Below are 17,833 nucleotides of genomic sequence, written 5' to 3' on the forward strand. Positions count from 1 at the left end.
TTGCGTTACACGGACAGTTTGCTCTTGATTCTGGAGTCAAAATACGCCAGGTTTCAGTGTTGAAGGGTAAACAACAATAATATTTGCTGATAGAGTCATATGCTCGAGCGTCTTGAGTATGAATGAGGATGTGCTGTTGGAAAGCCTGTCAAGCCTCGAGTCTGGTAGCGCGGCAACCCCCCCTATCAAAACGCAAGCCCACATTTTGGCGGCACTTGATGGATGCTGTCCACTCCAGTTAGCGGTGCAACCTTATCGATTGGAGGTGACATGTCCTTTTTGGAGCTTCCCCAGTCCGTCCACGCCCACGTCCTTATAAACCAGGACCCCTGGACGGGCTCGTGTGCGCTGAACGGGCCATTGTTTGTCTTGTCCACTCTCCTGGTGTGTCGAAGCAGCATTTTCCGAGAGTTTTTCAGCTTCTCTCCTCTCGTGTTCTTTGCTGCTCCTTGCAAGGGCGTTGGCTGTGCTTTGATCGCGCATAACAGCCACCTACTCGCCCGCTCCTCCAACCCTCCCGATGATGCCCCCGTCCCCGACTCAATGATCCGCGACCCGTTCGGCATCCACAGCAAAAACGCATTCAAGGCCACAGCGCTCCGAGCGGCGCGCGACATCAAGGAGGCGGCGACGCAGGCGGGCGCAAATGCTCTAGAAATGTCCTTTTCCCTGCCGAAACACGTGCCCGATTTCGGGGACCCCAGCCGGGCGCTCGAGGACCGCGCCTGGGCCGCTCTGTCGCGGAGAGGCGGCGGCGGTCCCAAGGCGGGCCTTTTCGAGTCGTCGGACAGCCTGCCCATGTACAAGGACAAGCCGTACGCCTATGCGCCGTCGATGCGGCTGCGCCCGTGGTGGCGGCGCAAGAAGGTGCTGGGGACGATTGCGGCGGCGATGATGTTCGTGCTGTATGTCACGGGCTTCTTCTCTTCTGGCCAGCCCGAGGCTAAGAAGAAGTCTTCCGGGTCGGCATTCTCTTGGCTGGGCTTGTCGCAGGAGAGAGGTGGTGTCGACTGGGACGAGCGGCGGAAGAGCGTCGTCGAGGCCTTCGAGGTGAGCTGGGACGCCTACGAACGCTATGCCTGGGGTACGTGATGTGAGATGCTGTCGCAAAGACATCAACACTTGAGATGCGCTATAGGGGGGACATTCTGGGCTAATCTACTTGTGTGGTGTCAGGCAAGGACGAGTTTCACCCGATTTCGAAGAATGGCAAAAACATGGCTCCAAAGGGCCTTGGATGGATCATCATCGACTCTTTGGATACCATGATGTTGATGAACCAGACAACACGCCTGCAACACGCACGAGAATGGATTTCCACGTCACTGACCTGGGATCAAGACCAGGACGTCAACACGTTCGAGACTACAATTCGCATGTTGGGTGGACTTCTCTCTGCCCATTACCTGTCCACTGAATATCCGGACCTTGCACCCCTGACCGAGGACGACGAAGGGGCACCTGGCGAGGATCTATATCTTGAGAAAGCCAAGGACTTGGCCGACAGGCTACTCTCTGCCTTTGACTCAGAATCTGGCATCCCGTATGCCAGCGTTAACATAGGAGAATACAAGGGCCTCCCGTCGCATTCCGACAATGGAGCGTCTTCTACGGCCGAGGCAACCACCCTTCAGCTCGAGTTCAAGTACCTGGCTAAGCTCACAGGCGAGAAGAACTTTTGGGACAAGGTCGAAAAGGTGATGGAAGTAGTCGATGACAATCAGCCGGAAGACGGCCTTGTTCCCATCTACATCTACGCCACGACGGGCGAGTTCCGCGGCCAGAACATCCGCTTGGGAAGCAGGGGTGACTCTTATTATGAGTACCTCATCAAGCAGTATCTTCAGACCAACAAGCAGGAGCCCATCTACGAAGAGATGTGGGACGAGGCGCTTGCGGGCGTGCGGAAGCACCTGATCACGTACACTGAGCCTTCAGAATTCACCATCATCGCCGAGCGCCCAGATGGCTTGGAGCACCCCATGTCGCCCAAGATGGACCACCTCGTCTGCTTCATGCCGGGCACCATTGCCTTGGCTGCCACCGGTGGCCTCACCGAGGCGGAAGCTCGGAAGCTGTCGACCTGGAGCAAGAAGAAGGACGACGACATGCAGCTGGCGAGGGAGCTCATGCAGACCTGCTGGGGCATGTACAAGTACATGAAGACGGGTCTGGCGCCCGAGATCATGTACTTTAACATCCCCAACCCTCCGCCGGAGTCATCAGCGCCGCACCAGGCGCCCGCCGAGTTCGACGCGGATCCGCACGCCGAGTGGCGCAAGGACTTTGTGGTGCACTCCAACGACGTGCACAACTTGCAGCGGCCGGAGACGGTGGAAAGCCTGTTTTACATGTGGCGCATCACGGGGGACGTCAAGTACCGCGAATGGGGGTGGGACATGTTCAAGTCGTTTGTCAACTATACCGCGGTGGAGGATCAGGGAGGGTTCACGAGCCTGCTCGATGCCAATACGATTCCGCCGACGCCCAAGGACAACATGGAGAGTTTCTGGCTGGTAAGTAATCCTCTGTTCTTTGATCATCGTCGTTGAGTTGGTGATTGCTAACGCATAGATGCTCTTCCAGGCCGAGACATTGAAGTACATGTACCTCCTCTTTTCGCCCAACGACGTATTGCCACTGCACAAGATTGTGCTGAACACGGAGGCGCATCCTTTCCCGCGGTTTGACATGGGGCCGCTGTTTTCTACCGGGTGGAAGCGAAAGCCTCGGGATGGAAGTGTGAAGAAGAAGGCGGCGACGACGACGTCGAATGAATAAGCTGGATGAAAAAAGAATAGCTGAATGATATGATGTTTGGAGCTTGAATGCCACTTGCGTGTTTGGCGTTGCAACATTTTTCTTTTGCAGCATGAAGACGGGATGTCTGTCTGTCTGAAGGGATGGTTTGCCTGGTATCTATGTTCTAGGTATATAATGCGGCGTGTATATGGCGTTGATTACCGTACACACTACCACATTCTGTCAAACTTGTTGATTGATGTCTAGGTTGGTTCATGCTGTCAGTGAGATACTCGATCGAAGAAATATCGGTGCCTAGAGCAAGGGATCGTGGGCGTTGAACCTTTGCGCCACGTGCAATCCGATCCCACGCGGCTGGGAGGATGGAAGCTTGAGGCGTCGCCGCGGCTGGACAGGACCCCCGACCGTTGGTGGCTTTACGGTGGGTGATGCATTCAGTGCGACAGTAGCGATGGCGTTGTGATTTTGGAGGACATGTACTGATGGAGGATTATGGAACTTCCATGACGAACGAATGGATTGTACAGGAGGCGAGGAAGAATAACAGCTGTTGCTTCATCACGTCAACTGTATCAATCTGCAGTCCAGCGTCATCTCAAGGCCATCAATTGGCAGGCAAGTCCCCTTATCAGCGTGTCTCCACACCACCTGGTTCCAGCGCTGGCGGCCCCGGTTTCGACCCTGGCGGATGCGACGCCGGCTGATGTACAAGATACTACATGAACGAGAGTGATGTAGAAGTGCCTGGACTTGCAGTTGCAGTGCAATGCGCACGAGCATCAGCTAAAGGCCGTCTGTTGATGATGCTGTTACTTACCAAGTGATGTCGAGTGATGTATTGAGAGACGTGTTGACTCAGCAGTTGACTACATGTACCTACATGGTCAAGTATATCAGGAAGCAGAGGAGGCGAATTGCTTCCCCTGCCTCTATGAGTGAGAAGCAACTGGCGGCATCAAACTCGATCCTCTCGGGAAAAGCAAAACTTGTACCGGCTACTTGGGCTTGGAGGGTGACCGAGGCACACAGCGTCGTATCCGCGATTAGCAGCAAGATCCCGGGGTTCTGGGCCTGGACCTGTGATGCCTTGAGCAGAGGCCGACTGCATCAACTGTTGTACTCTCCTTCTTCAACTCTTCCATTTACAGACAGTACGATAGTCTTCAACGTTCACTGGTCAATAAAGAGACCAATTGTTCGTTGATGGGTCGCTGGGTCAAAGCGCCGCTGCCACAGCCGCTCCGTGCTGACAGGCTTGGATATCGGTCGGGTCGAGTAATTACTTGCATGATAGCAGTCAGCTCCTCTTCACACACATCTTGCCCCCCCATCCCATTCTTGCGCCACCCTTGTCCGACACTGATAAAAACAGGCACCACCATTGATTGCATTCCGCGGGCAATCTGCTAGCCCAATTCCATCGATCCTTACTCTATCTGTTATCCACCTCTCTCTTTTGTCGACGTTCGACGTCTTTACTATTGCCTTTAGTTCGCTCTATCTAAACTGAACCCGGCTCTGCGCCCCCAGACAACCAACAAGCCTCGCCATTCCCTTTGATCTCTCTTCTTCTTCTTCCTCTTCTCTTTTATCATTCCGCTGCCACGCTACACCTGCGAAACGACAAATCAACTCCCGCCGTCACCTCGCCGGTGACGACAGTCCATGCAGACTCTCATAGTCGCTTCTTGAGCCTCTTGCTTGTGCGTCTGCATGGCAGGTCATTGCGACACCCTGCTTCTGCGAGTTGGGATATCGTACCCAAGAAAGCGACGACACTCGGAATCATTTCCCAGACCCGATTCTCTTCCTTTGCTTGTCGCCTCGCCTCAATTCCATACGCACGACGACGATTGCTGCGTCAAGTCCCACGTAGAGCCCTACGGTTGATACGACGACAACTAACCCAACGAGCTGTGACTGCGATCACGGACTCCCGACGACTACAACGACTCCCGCCACATACCTCACAATACTCTCCCGTCGCCAACGCTCCCCATTGCGCAGGGAGCCTTTCCAGATCAAAAGAAGCAAGAAAAAGAGAGCCGTCATCGCATCGTCGCCTCTCCACGCACCCGTCGACTGCCGGCAAACCCGCAGCCAGCGCGCAAAACGGGCGTCGCCGTCTTCGCCTCTGCCAGCAGCAGCAGCAGCAGCAGCAGCATGGCGCCATCGCGAGACATTGAGCTCAACCCGTTCGGCACATACAAGATCAAGGAAGAGTCCCTCACCCACGGCAGCTCCTACAGCATGCGCGAGCCAAACTACGACGAGACCAAGGAGCCGCGGATGGACCGCTTCATCAACAGCTTCCGCCGCGACCCAAACTCCCGCTTCTTCCCCAGCAGGGACCTCGACGACATTGGCCCGCTCGAGAGCGTCCGCAGGCACAACAATGGCTCGCCCTTTTACGACCTGCGCCGCGCCGCGCTGGCGACGGCGCACTCCAACGGCTTGTCGCGGAAGCTCAAGGGCCGCCATCTGCAGATGATTGCCATTGGAGGCTCTATAGGTGAGCGCATGCGTTTTTCTCCATTCCCCCTTCCCATGTGTACCATGCCACCGCAAAGTGCTGCTTGCGACGGGTGCTTGCGATGCTGGTTGTGCCGTTACTGTTGTCTTGAAGAATCCTAGATTGACCTCCCCTTGTCTGTGTTTCCTGCGTCTAGGCACCGGACTGTTTGTAGCATCCGGCAAGGCGCTGGCTGCCGGCGGCCCTGCGTCTCTGCTGTTGGCGTTTTCCATTGTCGGCGCCATGCTATTCTGCACATGCCAGGCGCTGGGAGAACTCGCCGTCATCTATCCTCTTGCGGGTTCGTTCTCATCGTGGGCCACTCGGTTCTTGGATCCCTCCTGGGGTTTCGCCCTGGGGTGGAAGTAAGTAGTCATTGATATGCTCAACATAACATGCTGTTCCGCGAGGTGCTAACAGTTCGTTTCTCTCAGCTATGCCATGCAGTGGCTGACTATCCTCCCCCTGGAAATCATTGCGGCGTCCCTCACGATTGGATATTGGGACAGCCACCTCACCAGGGCCATCTTCGTCACCGTCTTCCTCTTCACCATTGTCGCCATCAACCTGTTTGGCGTCAAGGGCTACGGTGAAGCCGAGTTTACGTTTTCCCTGGTCAAGATTGTCGCCGTCATCGGCTTCATGTAAGCGTTGCGGCAAACCGAAAAAAAAATCCCCTTTCCATGCTCTCTGTTTTGTCAATTAACAAATGTCATCTGCAGCCTCCTCGGCATCGTCTTGAACCTCGGCGGCACTCCCACCAGCGGCTACATCGGCGGCAAATACTGGCACGACCCGGGGGCCTTCCACAACGGCTTCAAGGGCCTCTGCAGCGTGCTCGTCACGGCGGCGTTTGCATTCACCGGGACGGAGCTCATCGGGCTGGCAGCGGCAGAGACGGCGAACCCGCGCAAGTCGCTGCCGACGGCCATCAAGCAGGTCTTTTGGCGCATCAGCCTCTTCTACATTGTCGCGCTGACGCTGGTCGGCCTGCTGGTGCCGTACACGGACCCGCGGCTGAGCGGCTCCAGCAACAAGGCCGACGCCCACGCGTCGCCCTTTGTCATCGCCATCACGTCCGCCGGCATCGAGGTCCTCCCGTCGGTCATGAACGCCGTCATCCTCGTCGCCGTGCTGTCCGTCGGCAACTCGGCCGTCTTCGGCTCGTCGCGCACGCTCGCCGCCCTCGCCAACCTCGGCCAGGCCCCCGAGCTGCTCGGCTACGTCGACCAGCGCGGCCGGCCCCTCGTCGCCATCATGGTCGCCGCCGCCTTCGGCCTGCTGGCCTACCTCGCCGACCTCAAGCAGCAGAACGCCGTCCTCGACTGGCTGCTCGCCATCTCGGGCCTCTCCTCCATCCTCACCTGGGCCTCCATCTGCCTGTGCCACATCCGCTTCCGCCGCACCTGGGCCGCCCGCGGCCACCACCCCAGCGACCTCCCCTTCCAGTCCCAGGTCGGCGTCCTCGGCTCATACATTGGTTTCGGGCTCAACCTGAGCGTCCTCGCCGCCCAGTTCTGGGTCGGCGCCTTCCCGCTTCCCACCAACGACAAGCCCATGACGGCCGCGTCCCAAGCGGAAAACTTCTTCCTCAAGTGGATGGGCGCGCCCATCGTCTTGATCTTCTTCTTGGGCCACAAGATTTACTATCGGACGAGGTACGTCAAGATCAAGGACATGGACATCGATACGGGAAGGAGGGATTTCAATGTCCCGATTTTGGTGCAGCAGGAGAAGGAGGAGTGGGAGACGTGGCCCAAGTGGAAGCGCTTCTACAAGTTTCTGTGCTAAGATGACAATTTTTTCTTTGTTTGGTTTGTATGGCGTGTTTTGGGTTTAAAGGGAGTTGAATCCTGGGTTCTTCTTCTTGGAAATTCTTTCTGGAAATATTGGCATTTAGGATTGCTGTATGGACCTATATGTTCAATTACATTTATCTAGCGGGCGTTTTTGGAGTTTGCAAAGACAAAGCTATCAATATACTCAATCTTCCTTTTGATGCTCGAAGGATATATATGTAGTGAATTGAAAGCCATGTTTCGACTCCGTGACCACGACAGTCACGTCAGATGGAACAAACCACGAAATTTCTAACCAGCTGTCATTGAAAGCAATGAATGTCCTCTGTATACACTAAATCCGACCCTCGCAGCCAGAACAAAGAGTGAAAACAAAAGTGTAAAGACATGAAAAAAGTATGTATATATAACAAAAAAGGGGGGGACTCATGATTCATAAAGCTGCGTCCTGCAGGGGCATGAAAACCATACATACTACAAGCCCAAGGGTATCGCAAACTCTTTTCCTTTTCTTTTCTTTTCTTTTTCCTCTCTCTTGTTGCGGTCGTATGACACACACACACACACACCACTCGTGATAGAGCACACACTGCCCTCTTCAAAAAATGACATCCTGTTCGTAAGGTATAGAGTCATTGGCCTTGGCGCATCTACATGGTGTCCCAGAAGCTGCTCTTCTGCGTGCCGTGGGTCGCTTTCCTGGAAATGAGCTGCTTGTGCGGCTCGACGGCGTCGTCGCCTCCGTACAAAAAGTCCCTCTGGGTGCCCTTCTTGCCTCCCATGCCGTCGCCGGCAATGTGGATCTTGCTGTCGGGCTGCGGCGCCTTGGCGGGCTGCGCTCGGTTCTCCTTCTGCGTGGCGGGCGATTCGTCAGCAAGAGTCCAGTTCGCAATCATGGTCGTCACGGCCTTTTGCCGGTTCTCGGGGACGGCCTGGCGCGCCGGACCGGGAGCGGGCGAGTCGTCCGTCATGGTGAAGTGGGGGTCAAAGTCCTTGCCGCGGTCCTTGCTTACATTGGTGATGTTGCCCAGGGCTCGGCCGGAAGGCGCCTCCTCCTGGTCTCGCTCAAAGAGGTTGTTCTTGTAGATGCTCTGGCTCTCGTTGTGGACGGCGCTCCTCGTCCGGATGGCAATGCGTCGCTCCTCTGGGGGCAGCTCGCCGTCGTCCTGCAACTCGAAATGGGTCTCAGCATCGCGTCGCGGCTTGCCGGCCGGGGCCTTGCCCGTCTCCGCCTGCATCTCCCCTGCGTCCCAGTTTCGCGCATCAGGGTTGGTTCCTTGTCCACGGCCGGGCTTCGCCTTGACAGGGGTCGTGAAGTCGTCAAAGGACCACGTGCTGTCGTGCTTTGACTTGGGTCTCGGCGCACGGGGCTGCTGCTGTGCCGGGGCGGGCTGGGAGTCTTCGCTCTCTTCAGACCCGTCGCCCAGGGCAAAGTGCTGATACTTCGCTGGGTGGGCGCGAATGTACTTCTGAGGCTTCTCCCCATCGTCGGAATCATCCTCGGGGTGCTGCTGTCCCTCAAAGATGCGAATGGGCTGAACGTTCTTGCCCGCGTTCATCTTGTGGGGGGACATGGAGCGCCTCTGGTTATCATCCCAGTGCTGGGGTTCGTCGGCCAAGATGTCGGTAAAGGCGCGCTGCTTGGGCTTGGAGCCGGCATAGGGCGAGACTACGGGCTCGGAGCTCTCATTTTCCTCGCGGGAACCAAAGAGGTGCAAGGAAGCATGCGGATCTCGCATGATGTTGGTCGAGCTGTTTCGCGACTTGGTATTGTGGCCATTGCTACTTTGAGGCTGAGGCTGAGCCTGGGCGGGCACAAAGCCAGACTTGACACAGGACTGGATCAGGCTGAGCTGCTCCTTGCCGTCCTTGATGGGCCAGTTGCGGCCACTCTTGCCAATGATCTCCATCTGCTTGAGAAGCGAGCCTTGGTCCCACTGCTGGCGAATCTGGACGATTTTGCCGTCGTCATCAAAGGACACAATATGCATCTATGGGTTGCGCAAACAGCCATTGAGTCAGCCACGCGATTGCGAATCGCATCTTGATACCCGCAAAGGGTAGTTATGCAAAGCGCGACACCGGAAGATACTGGATTGGCAACTCACAATGGGCAGAAAGGCCTCCCGGTCGGTGATGAAGTTGTCGTCGAGCCCCGGCAGATAGGCGCCGCCGCTGGTGACGAACTCGATGCAGGTGTCGACCTCGACGGCGATGGTGCTCTGGCCGTCAACCAGGTCGATCACCTCTTCCTTCTTCTTCATGACCTGCTTCTGCAGGGCGTTGAGGTGCTTGATGATCTCGGTGGCGCCGACAAACGACGTCAAGGTGGTGACATAGTGCAGCGAGGCCTTGTCCGCCAACAGCGACGAGCTGGGCGAAGCCAGGAACTGCTTGTATGTGGCAGCCATGGTGCGAAGGGGGGCGAACGACGCGAAAGAGGACTTGGGAGATGTCGAGAGGAGCTGCGAGCGGTCTATCGAGGCTGTATATGGCGGTGATGGCGCGCAGATGGAAGGCAGAGGCGCTGAGGTCAGGTCTAGATCGCTCGCGACAAAGACGCTGCAAGTGGCGCAAAGGATGCCGGAGATGCAAAGAATGCAAACGAGTGAAGGAAGGACAAGGCAAGGGATACTCGAGACGAGCTGGGCTGGCTGTCAAAGAGAGAAAGCGAAGAGGAAACGAGGCTCTCGCAAGCAAAAGGTAGGGGACAGGCAGGGTACAAGTACTGGCCGAGTTGGCATCTGCAGATGGACCAGACGGGGATCAAAACAACCTACCAAGCTAATACCACCAGTAGCTTTGGCGGGGGGTTCCTTAGCCTGCCTCGACGAGGATAGCGCGGGATTCAGTGTCTGTAGGGGACTTTTCCAGTGAGAGTGCAGCGCTGTTGCTTGTCGAGCTCTAGGGCGACGGCCCCTGGGGAGCCGGCGGTAGCAGGTAGATTGAAATGAAAGGACGCAAGGCGACCGCGATCCTGCGGCAGCGAAGGCAAGGGGGCAGTTGCCGGGACGGGCGCGCCGCCGTGACTGGCTGTTTTGGTTGAGGGTGTGACTGCGCGTATCTAGGTATCTGCATCTACGGGCGCATTATGGTTGTAACTCTACCATACATGTACAGACCGCTGATTTCGTCGTTCTCTACAAGAGGCCATGCAGGAGTATCTGTACAGTACCTGCAGAGACGCAGAGGTGCAGACGAGGTGCAGTCGAGGTGAGATGGACCTTGCCCGGACGAGGCTAGTGCTTCCGGGCCTGGGTGCGTTTATCTCGAACCCCATGTGCTTGTACGCGCGTGTACTCGTACGTATCCTCGTCTTTGGTCCATCAAAGCCAGCTCCCGTGTTTGACGCAACAACGCGCATGCAAATACGACTCTGAACTCAAATCCTGGGGAGTTGTCCTACTGGCCGCATCCAGACACGTATCGGAATGGTTCACGCAGGTACGCACCTGTACTTGACCCGACTCGCCGTCCCATTGGTGAATCTGCCACAGCCCACCGTGGTCACGGCGCGGTTGACGCGCAGCCAAAGCGAGGGGCAACTGCGCGGGTTGAATGGAGGGGCAGGTCCATGCAGGTACATGGCGATACTTCCAACTTGGGGAGCTTGCGCAGAGGCCAGCGCGTGTAACGGGCGTTGACCTCGCCAATTCTCCCCCCAGACAGCATCGGTGAACCGCTTGGACGTGTATATCAAACGGTTGGTTGAATTGATTGGGAGTGTTCATCTAGTTGGCGACATGACAGGGTCGACAAGCTCTTTCGCTACGATATCTGTAACCCCATCATTTTAAAGGTAAAGCGGAAAAGAATGGATTGGCGCTGCTTCTTCCACGCGTTTGCGACCGAGATGCGAGCCCCATCGTTGGACCTGGAGCAATAGACGAGGTTGGCACGGAGCCTCCCGGGCGGCATGGGCTTCAAGACGGGCAAACAAGCTCTTCGCCTACTCCCGTTCAGCGAAATCTGTTTTCGCGACCGAGTTTGTTTGCCATGTTTGCCATGGTGACCAAGCCGCTAGGCCACGCTTATCACGAGCTTGAGATGGGAGTACTTGCACCTGCCTTTGAGTAATGGCCGTCGAGGTTGATCCATCTGTCCACCCAGCGTTTATCAGATCGATGTTCGAAGTTCATATTTCGTTGACCATTGCAGCGGTGCGACAATATGTTCACATTCACCATGATAAGTTCACGATAGTCACGAAGAGGCCCGGTCTGGGTGCTTGTTCTCACCTGGGCATACGGACCCCTGGAGATGGATCTCCGCTCCACCCGTGTTTCACCTTGTCTACAGGCCCAAGAAACGCGTTTTGCCCGCAAAACTCGGGTGAGCTTCTGCATTGCTTGTAATCAACGGCACCGCGTACTATCTTGGTACACGATACGCATGAAAATGGCTATAGCAGGACACAGTTTGGGTTACATCCACAGCTGCATCGTCGATACAGGTATGCGGCATGTGGATTCACCCGCCATATTTGTACAAGCGGCTGACCGCAGTAACATCTCTCTACGTGCTTTGTAGCGAATGAATACGGCCTCCTGAAATGGGTGCCGACGTGGTGAGGCGTCCACCACTTCGGAGTGTGCATCTCCTTGCCTTCCGTGTAAGTCGTCCGCATCAAACACCTGTTCCATGCTGCAAACGGCCATCTCGTCCGGGAGAGGAATCTATTGGACCACGACTGGGTACCAGTAGTACTCCAGTGCCAGTACCTGTACCTCTACTCTCAGTGCTTACTTGTAGTATCGTCCAAGAATATCTACACATGTGCACCACGATGCCACTCGCAACGCGTGATTCCACGGGCCTCGGCGGCGCTTAGATCTTGGGAGGTGTGCTCTGTGCCTCTGTCGACGATACAGATGCCTAGCGTACCGGTACATACCCAAGTATCGCCCCGTATCGATAAGCCACTGCAGTTAGTCGAGACAGATGCAGTCCTTTTTAGATCTCGTCAGCTCCATGAATGAGCGTGGCCTGGCCCAATGCAGTGATGGCCTCCCACGACACCGTGCCCGCCGAGTCAAGTATCTATAGTATGCGTTGATCAAGAATTTTGTGTTGTTTCACATGCCAATGCCGATACTCTTACGTCCATCAGCCTACGCAGTCAACAAAGCTTTCCCAACTGTCCAGCGGGATGACCGCTGTGGCTGAAGCTTGCGTGAGCTCCCGTCACCGGCGAATGCGGTTGCGGCCCTCTGGCACTGTGGGGGATCCCCCTCGCAGCAGACTGTGGCGACTCAGCCCCGGCCAGACATGCGCAGCGCCACAGCTGGAGCCTACCGGGCCGTTCATCCACAGGCTGACGAATATCTCGCCCAAACGACGTTTCGCAAACAGCCTCAGGCGAACTTCTGACTCTTCAGCGGGTTTCTCTCGGGCTGCAGCAGCTGTACAGAAAGCTCACGGCTGCCGGAATCGCGATTGCTGCGTTTTTATTCTCTCCATCTCCAATCTCCATCTACGGCTTACAACCTTATCAGACGTCGTCATTCACCCGCGGTCCAAGCGCCACTTGGCAGCTACTCCCACCACCTACGCCTATAGCTGTTTACACGCCACCAGCACAACGACCGACCCCTCGACAGCGCCGTCCAGCTTCATGACCGCTCCAAGCACCGCTCCCACAATATGATGAGGCTCACAGCCAAGGCTGCGGCGCCGTCATGGCACCTGCTGCTGCTGTCGCTGCTGTGGGTGCTGGCGCTCGCAAAGGACGAGCCGAAGCTGTCCGTCACAAAGTTCGACAACCCTCCGCTGGGCCTTGCCTACTTCGAGGACAGCGACGTCGTTGTCTTCCACGATGTCGAGGAGGGCATCATCTATCGGTCCAAGGACGCCGGAGCCAATTGGGCCAAGGTCGAGGCGATCCCCAAGGGCGATGCCTTCTTGCTCGTCACACATCCGTTCGACTCCGAAATGGCCTACGTCCTGACCGCGGGCAAGACGCACTACAAGTCGGAAGATCGAGGCCAGACCTGGCTCAAGTTCGAGACCCCGGTGGTCCCCAGCCGGTTCCAGCCCGAGATCATGGTCTTCCACGCAGACGATCCGAAGCGAGTCATCTTCAACGGCATGGAGTGCGGCGGTATCTTCTGCGACGAGCAAGCTTCTTATACCACGAATAACTTCAAGACGGTCGATCTGCTGCGTGCCTATACGGCCGGCTGCTGGTGGGCCAAGCTGTCCCCAGAATTCACCACCGGCGACAGGGACTTGGACCAGAAGAGGGTGCTTTGTATCGTCAAGGATCCCTTCTCCCTCTTCGTCGAAGACCAGCGACTCGTCATCTCCGACGACTTCTTCGCCGTGGTGAACAAGGAGGTCCAGGAGTTTGAGCCCAACATGGACACCAACAAGGGCGTGGGCGGCGTTGCCAACATCGCCGTCGTCAAGAGCTATCTCCTTGTTGCCACCTCGTCTTTCCAGAGCGACGAGATGGCCCTGTACGTGACAGACGATACTCTCAAGTGGCACCGCGCCATGTTCCCGACAAGCGACAACCACGACCACTCGCACCAGATCAACCAAGAGGCCTACACCGTTCTCGAAAGCACAAGCTACAGCATTCAGATCGATGTCATGACCTCCTCGCCCTCCAACCCCATGGGTGTCCTCTTCACAAGCAACTCCAACGGCACATATTTTACCGAAAACGTTCCGTACACCAACCGCAACAGCAAGGGGCACGTCGACTTTGAAAAGGTCCAGGGTATTCAGGGAATCTTCATCGTCAACGTGGTGGAGAACGGCCCCGATGTCGACAACAAGGGCGCCGAGAAACAAATCGTCACCCAAATCTCCTTTGATGACGGCAGAACTTTTGAGGAGATCAAAGCTGGCGGCGATCGCATCCACCTCCACTCGGTTACCGAACTTGATAACATGGGAAGGGTATTCTCGAGTCCGGCCCCGGGGCTTGTCATGGGCAACGGAAACACGGGCAAGGCTCTCGGCAAGTTTGCGGACGCCAATCTGTACGTGTCCGACGATGCCGGTATGACGTGGAAAGAGGCCCTGAAGGGGCCTCACAAGTACGAATTTGGTGACCAGGGATCGATCCTCGTTGCCGTCGCGGATTCTAGGAAGGACGACGTTTCTGAGTTTGCATACTCCCTGGATCGTGGCGAGAAATGGGAGACGGTCACTTTGCCCAAGAAGCTCGCTATCAAACCAGCCGTCCTTACTACGACGCAAGATTCTACCAGTCTCAAGTTTCTGCTCATTGGTCAAAATGAAAACGCCTACTATACCATCGCCATTGATTTTACCGCTCTCAAGAAGCGAAGTTGCGGGGAACATGACCTTGAGGATTGGTACGCCCGCGTGGATGACGATGGGAAGCCGACCTGCATCATGGGACACAAGCAGACGTTCCGCCGCAGGAAGAAGACGGCCGACTGCTTCATCAACAGCAATTTCAAGGATCCCGTTGCCAACAGCGAGGACTGCGAGTGCACCGATGCCGACTTTGAGTGCGATTACAACTTCCGGAGGGACCCAGATGACAACAAAGTATGCAAGCAGGTCGGACCGCTGCCGGCCCCAGAGGGTGCCTGCAAGAGCAAGTCCGATACCTTCAAGGGCTCGTCTGGCTGGAGGCTTATTCCTGGCAACACCTGCAAGCGGACCAAGGGCGCACAGAAGGATGATCCGGTCGAGCGCAAGTGTTCCGACGCCTCCGTCCCGAGCACGCCGGCATCTGGGGATATAACGAGCAAACAGTTCATCTTCGATACCAAGCTTCAGGATTTCCAAAAGATTTACCTCGACAGGAGTGACTCGAGTCAGTCCGACGACGAAACAGTCATCGTCAGGCCTGCTGAAGACGAAGGGGGCGGTCGTTATAAGATTGAGCAAAAGATTTGGCTGTCCAGTGATCACGGCAAGAGCTTCAAGCGCATCCTGGAGGGTGAGAAGATCCAGGGAATCTATCCCCACGCATATCTCAAGGACCTGGTCTACTTCACTACCGGCAGCGACAAGGTCATCTATTCGCTTGATCGCGGCAAGAGCTTCCACAGCTTCAAGGCGCCAACCGACCCCGAGGATCGATTCCCCCTGAGCTTCCACCCGGACAAGAGAGACTGGCTCATCTGGGTCGGCCAGACCTGCGACAAAGTCGGGGGCAAGGAGACCTGCTTTAGGGAGGCGTCCATCTCTCTTGATCGTGGCGACAACTGGAAGACGATGCTTCGCTTTGCCGAGAGATGCGAGTTCACCGGCCACTCGGCATACAACTTCCGCTCGCAGAGGCAAATCGTCTGCCTCGCTAGGGAAGAAGAGAACAGCGATGCGCCGCTGACCATAATGACCAGCGACGACTTCTTCCAGGAGGACAAGTCCGTCTTCAAAGAGCCCGTTACCAACTTTGCCACCATGAACGAGTTCATCGTCGTGGCCGGCAGGGATCCCGAAACCGACGACATGCACGCGCTCGCCAGTCTGGACGGCAAGCACTTTGAGAGGGCTCACTTCCCGTACAACTTCCACGAAGGCCACGAGAACGAGTACACGCTGCTTGACAGCTCAACCCATGCCATCAACCTGTTTGTCCGTACCGAGGGCGGCGCAGACCGAGAGTATGGCTCCATCATCAAGAGCAACTCCAACGGCACGTCATACGTCCTCAGCGCGTCCAACGTCAACTGTAACGAGGAAACGTATGTCGACTTTGAGAAGGTTCCCGGGCTTGAAGGAGTCACCTTGATCAACGTTGTGACAAACACCAACAAGGAGCAGAAGACAAAGGATCTCCAGACGAGGATTTCTCACAATGACGGGTCCGAATGGGGTTTCCTGCCGCCGCCCGCCAAGGACGTGGATGGAAAGGCCTACCCCTGCAGCAGCTCCAAGGGAGACGAGTCGTGCGCCCTGCATCTGCACCACTACACCGAGCGAGACGACAAGAGGAAGACATTTGCCGCCGCCACGGCTGTCGGTCTCATCTTTGGCGTCGGCAACGTCGGATCCAAGCTTGGCGACATCAAGGACTCGGACACCTTCATGTCCACCGATGGCGGCGTTTCCTGGAAGAACGTCAAGAAGGGAAGCTGGTCGTGGCAGTACGGAGACCAGGGCTCGATCATCGTCCTCGTGCAGAGGTACACGCGCAACAACCAGGTCAAGACTCGCTACGTCTCGTACTCGACAGACGAGGGCAACACGTGGCAGGACTTTGAGTTTGCCGACTCGGACGTGGCCGTCCTTGACATTACGACTCTGCGATCAGGCACGTCTCGCAACTTTTTGCTCTGGTGCCGGTCCGGCCGAGGCAGGCTCTTCTCCGTGAACCTGGACTTTTCCGGTCTGGCCGACAGGCCTTGCGAGCACACCAAGGGCGGCGACTCTGATTACTATCTGTGGTCTCCCAAGCACCCCCTGCAGGATGACGACTGTCTCTTTGGGCACGTCTCCAAGTATCTGCGGAAAAAGACGGATCGCAAGTGCTACAACAAGAACAATCTCCAGCGGCTTTACGAGCACGAGGACTGCCCTTGCAGCCGACGAGACTATGAATGGTAAGAAACAGAGGTCCTCGGTATACTGTTCCACGTCAAGGTATCATTGCTGACACAGCCGCATTTTAGTGACTTCAACTTTGAGCTGGACAATCACGGACAGTGCAAGCTCGTCAACGGCTTCACCCCCCTCTCCGGCGACGAATGGTGCGAAAAGCACCCCAACGCCACGTCGTACTTTGAGCCGACGGGCTACCGAAGAGTGCCTCTGTCGACGTGCCGTGGCGGCAACGAGCTCGACAAGACGTCGACGGAGCACCCGTGCAAGGGCCACGAGGACGAGTTCAAGAGGAAGCACAGGACGTCAGGCGTCGCCATCTTCTTCGCCGTCGTGATCCCATTTGTCCTGGCCGGCATCTTGGGCTGGTACGTGTACCGTAACTGGAACGGCAAGATTGGGCAGATCCGGCTGGGCGAGAACTCGTCGACGTTTGACAGCGACCAGCCCTGGATCAAGTACCCCATCATCGCGGTGTCTGCCGTCGCGGCGGTGGTTGTATCGTTGCCCGTCATGCTGTCGAGCCTGGGCCGCTTGGCGAGCAACTCCCTTGGAAGATTTAGCCAGAGGAGCGATCGGAGCTGGTTCTCGAGAGGGACGAGGAGGTTCACCACGCGGGATAGCTTTGCTCGTGGACGGGGGGAGTATTCTATTGTGGATGATGATGAAGGGGAGCTGCTCGGCGAGGAGAGCGACGAGGAGGTGTGAATCACTCGTCGAGCGAAGCTAAAGCTGAATGAATAGAAAAGGAGGATGTTGAAATGGGGGAGTGTGAATATACGAGAAGGGGGTTGTGTGTATGATTGCTCATGAAAGGAGAGGGGGGAAAGTAAAGGAAGAGGGGTTATCATATATTATGCCTCTTGGAGGACGGTGTGTGGTGTTTTGTGTTGGATTAGCTAGCTACCATAGCTGCATGATGTCACGTCATTTTCAATTAGCAATGTTTTACATTGCACTTGTCGTGTTGTTGTTTTTGTGAGTTTGTTCCTTGGAATACTCATCTGCTAGAGCAAGCGAGGCTTTGAGCATCATCATCACCTTGGGTATATATCCATTGTCCATCTGTGTAAGGCTTTGAGTCACCCAAAACACAGCACCTCTTATTATATGACACGTACCAAAGATCTCCCAATTTCATTAAACAAATTGCATCGCCTGACCTGATACCCAGCCCGTAAAACCCCCAAACCCGGCAAAGCAACTCCGAAGCCTCCATTCCCCATCC

The 17,833-nt window shown here is 56.2% G+C and overlaps 4 protein-coding genes across 4 annotated transcripts; 3 read left to right on the top strand and 1 right to left on the bottom strand.

Annotated features, from left to right (window-relative positions):
* Positions 1-270: 270 nt before the first annotated feature.
* Positions 271-2,781, top strand: CCMA1212_009644 (Mannosyl-oligosaccharide 1,2-alpha-mannosidase; the record flags this gene model as incomplete). The annotated part of the gene is made up of 3 exons (XM_073706717.1): positions 271-1,084; positions 1,177-2,516; positions 2,575-2,781. 3 exons carry the CDS (start codon positions 271-273, stop codon positions 2,779-2,781), a joined length of 2,361 nt encoding a protein of 786 aa, XP_073554663.1.
* A 2,145-nt stretch (positions 2,782-4,926) lies between these two features.
* Positions 4,927-7,066, top strand: CCMA1212_009645 (General amino-acid permease GAP1; the record flags this gene model as incomplete). Its single annotated transcript, XM_073706718.1, has 4 exons — positions 4,927-5,275; positions 5,433-5,640; positions 5,710-5,919; positions 5,998-7,066. The coding sequence occupies 4 exons, from the start codon at positions 4,927-4,929 to the stop codon at positions 7,064-7,066; spliced, it is 1,836 nt and encodes a 611-aa protein (XP_073554662.1).
* Positions 7,067-7,724: 658 nt separating this feature from the next.
* Positions 7,725-10,164, bottom strand: CCMA1212_009646 (uncharacterized protein; the record flags this gene model as incomplete). The annotated part of the gene is made up of 3 exons (XM_073706719.1): positions 7,725-9,065; positions 9,183-9,636; positions 10,157-10,164. The coding sequence occupies 3 exons, from the start codon at positions 10,162-10,164 to the stop codon at positions 7,725-7,727; spliced, it is 1,803 nt and encodes a 600-aa protein (XP_073554665.1).
* A 2,553-nt stretch (positions 10,165-12,717) lies between these two features.
* CCMA1212_009647 (Vacuolar protein sorting/targeting protein 10) lies at positions 12,718-17,313 on the top strand (the record flags this gene model as incomplete). Its single annotated transcript, XM_073706720.1, has 2 exons — positions 12,718-16,607; positions 16,677-17,313. The coding sequence occupies 2 exons, from the start codon at positions 12,718-12,720 to the stop codon at positions 17,311-17,313; spliced, it is 4,527 nt and encodes a 1,508-aa protein (XP_073554664.1).
* Positions 17,314-17,833: the final 520 nt, after the last annotated feature.

This window comes from Trichoderma ghanense (assembly GCF_004382785.1).
Source record: "Trichoderma ghanense strain CCMA-1212 chromosome Unknown scaffold_18, whole genome shotgun sequence".
NCBI lineage: Eukaryota > Fungi > Ascomycota > Sordariomycetes > Hypocreales > Hypocreaceae > Trichoderma > Trichoderma ghanense.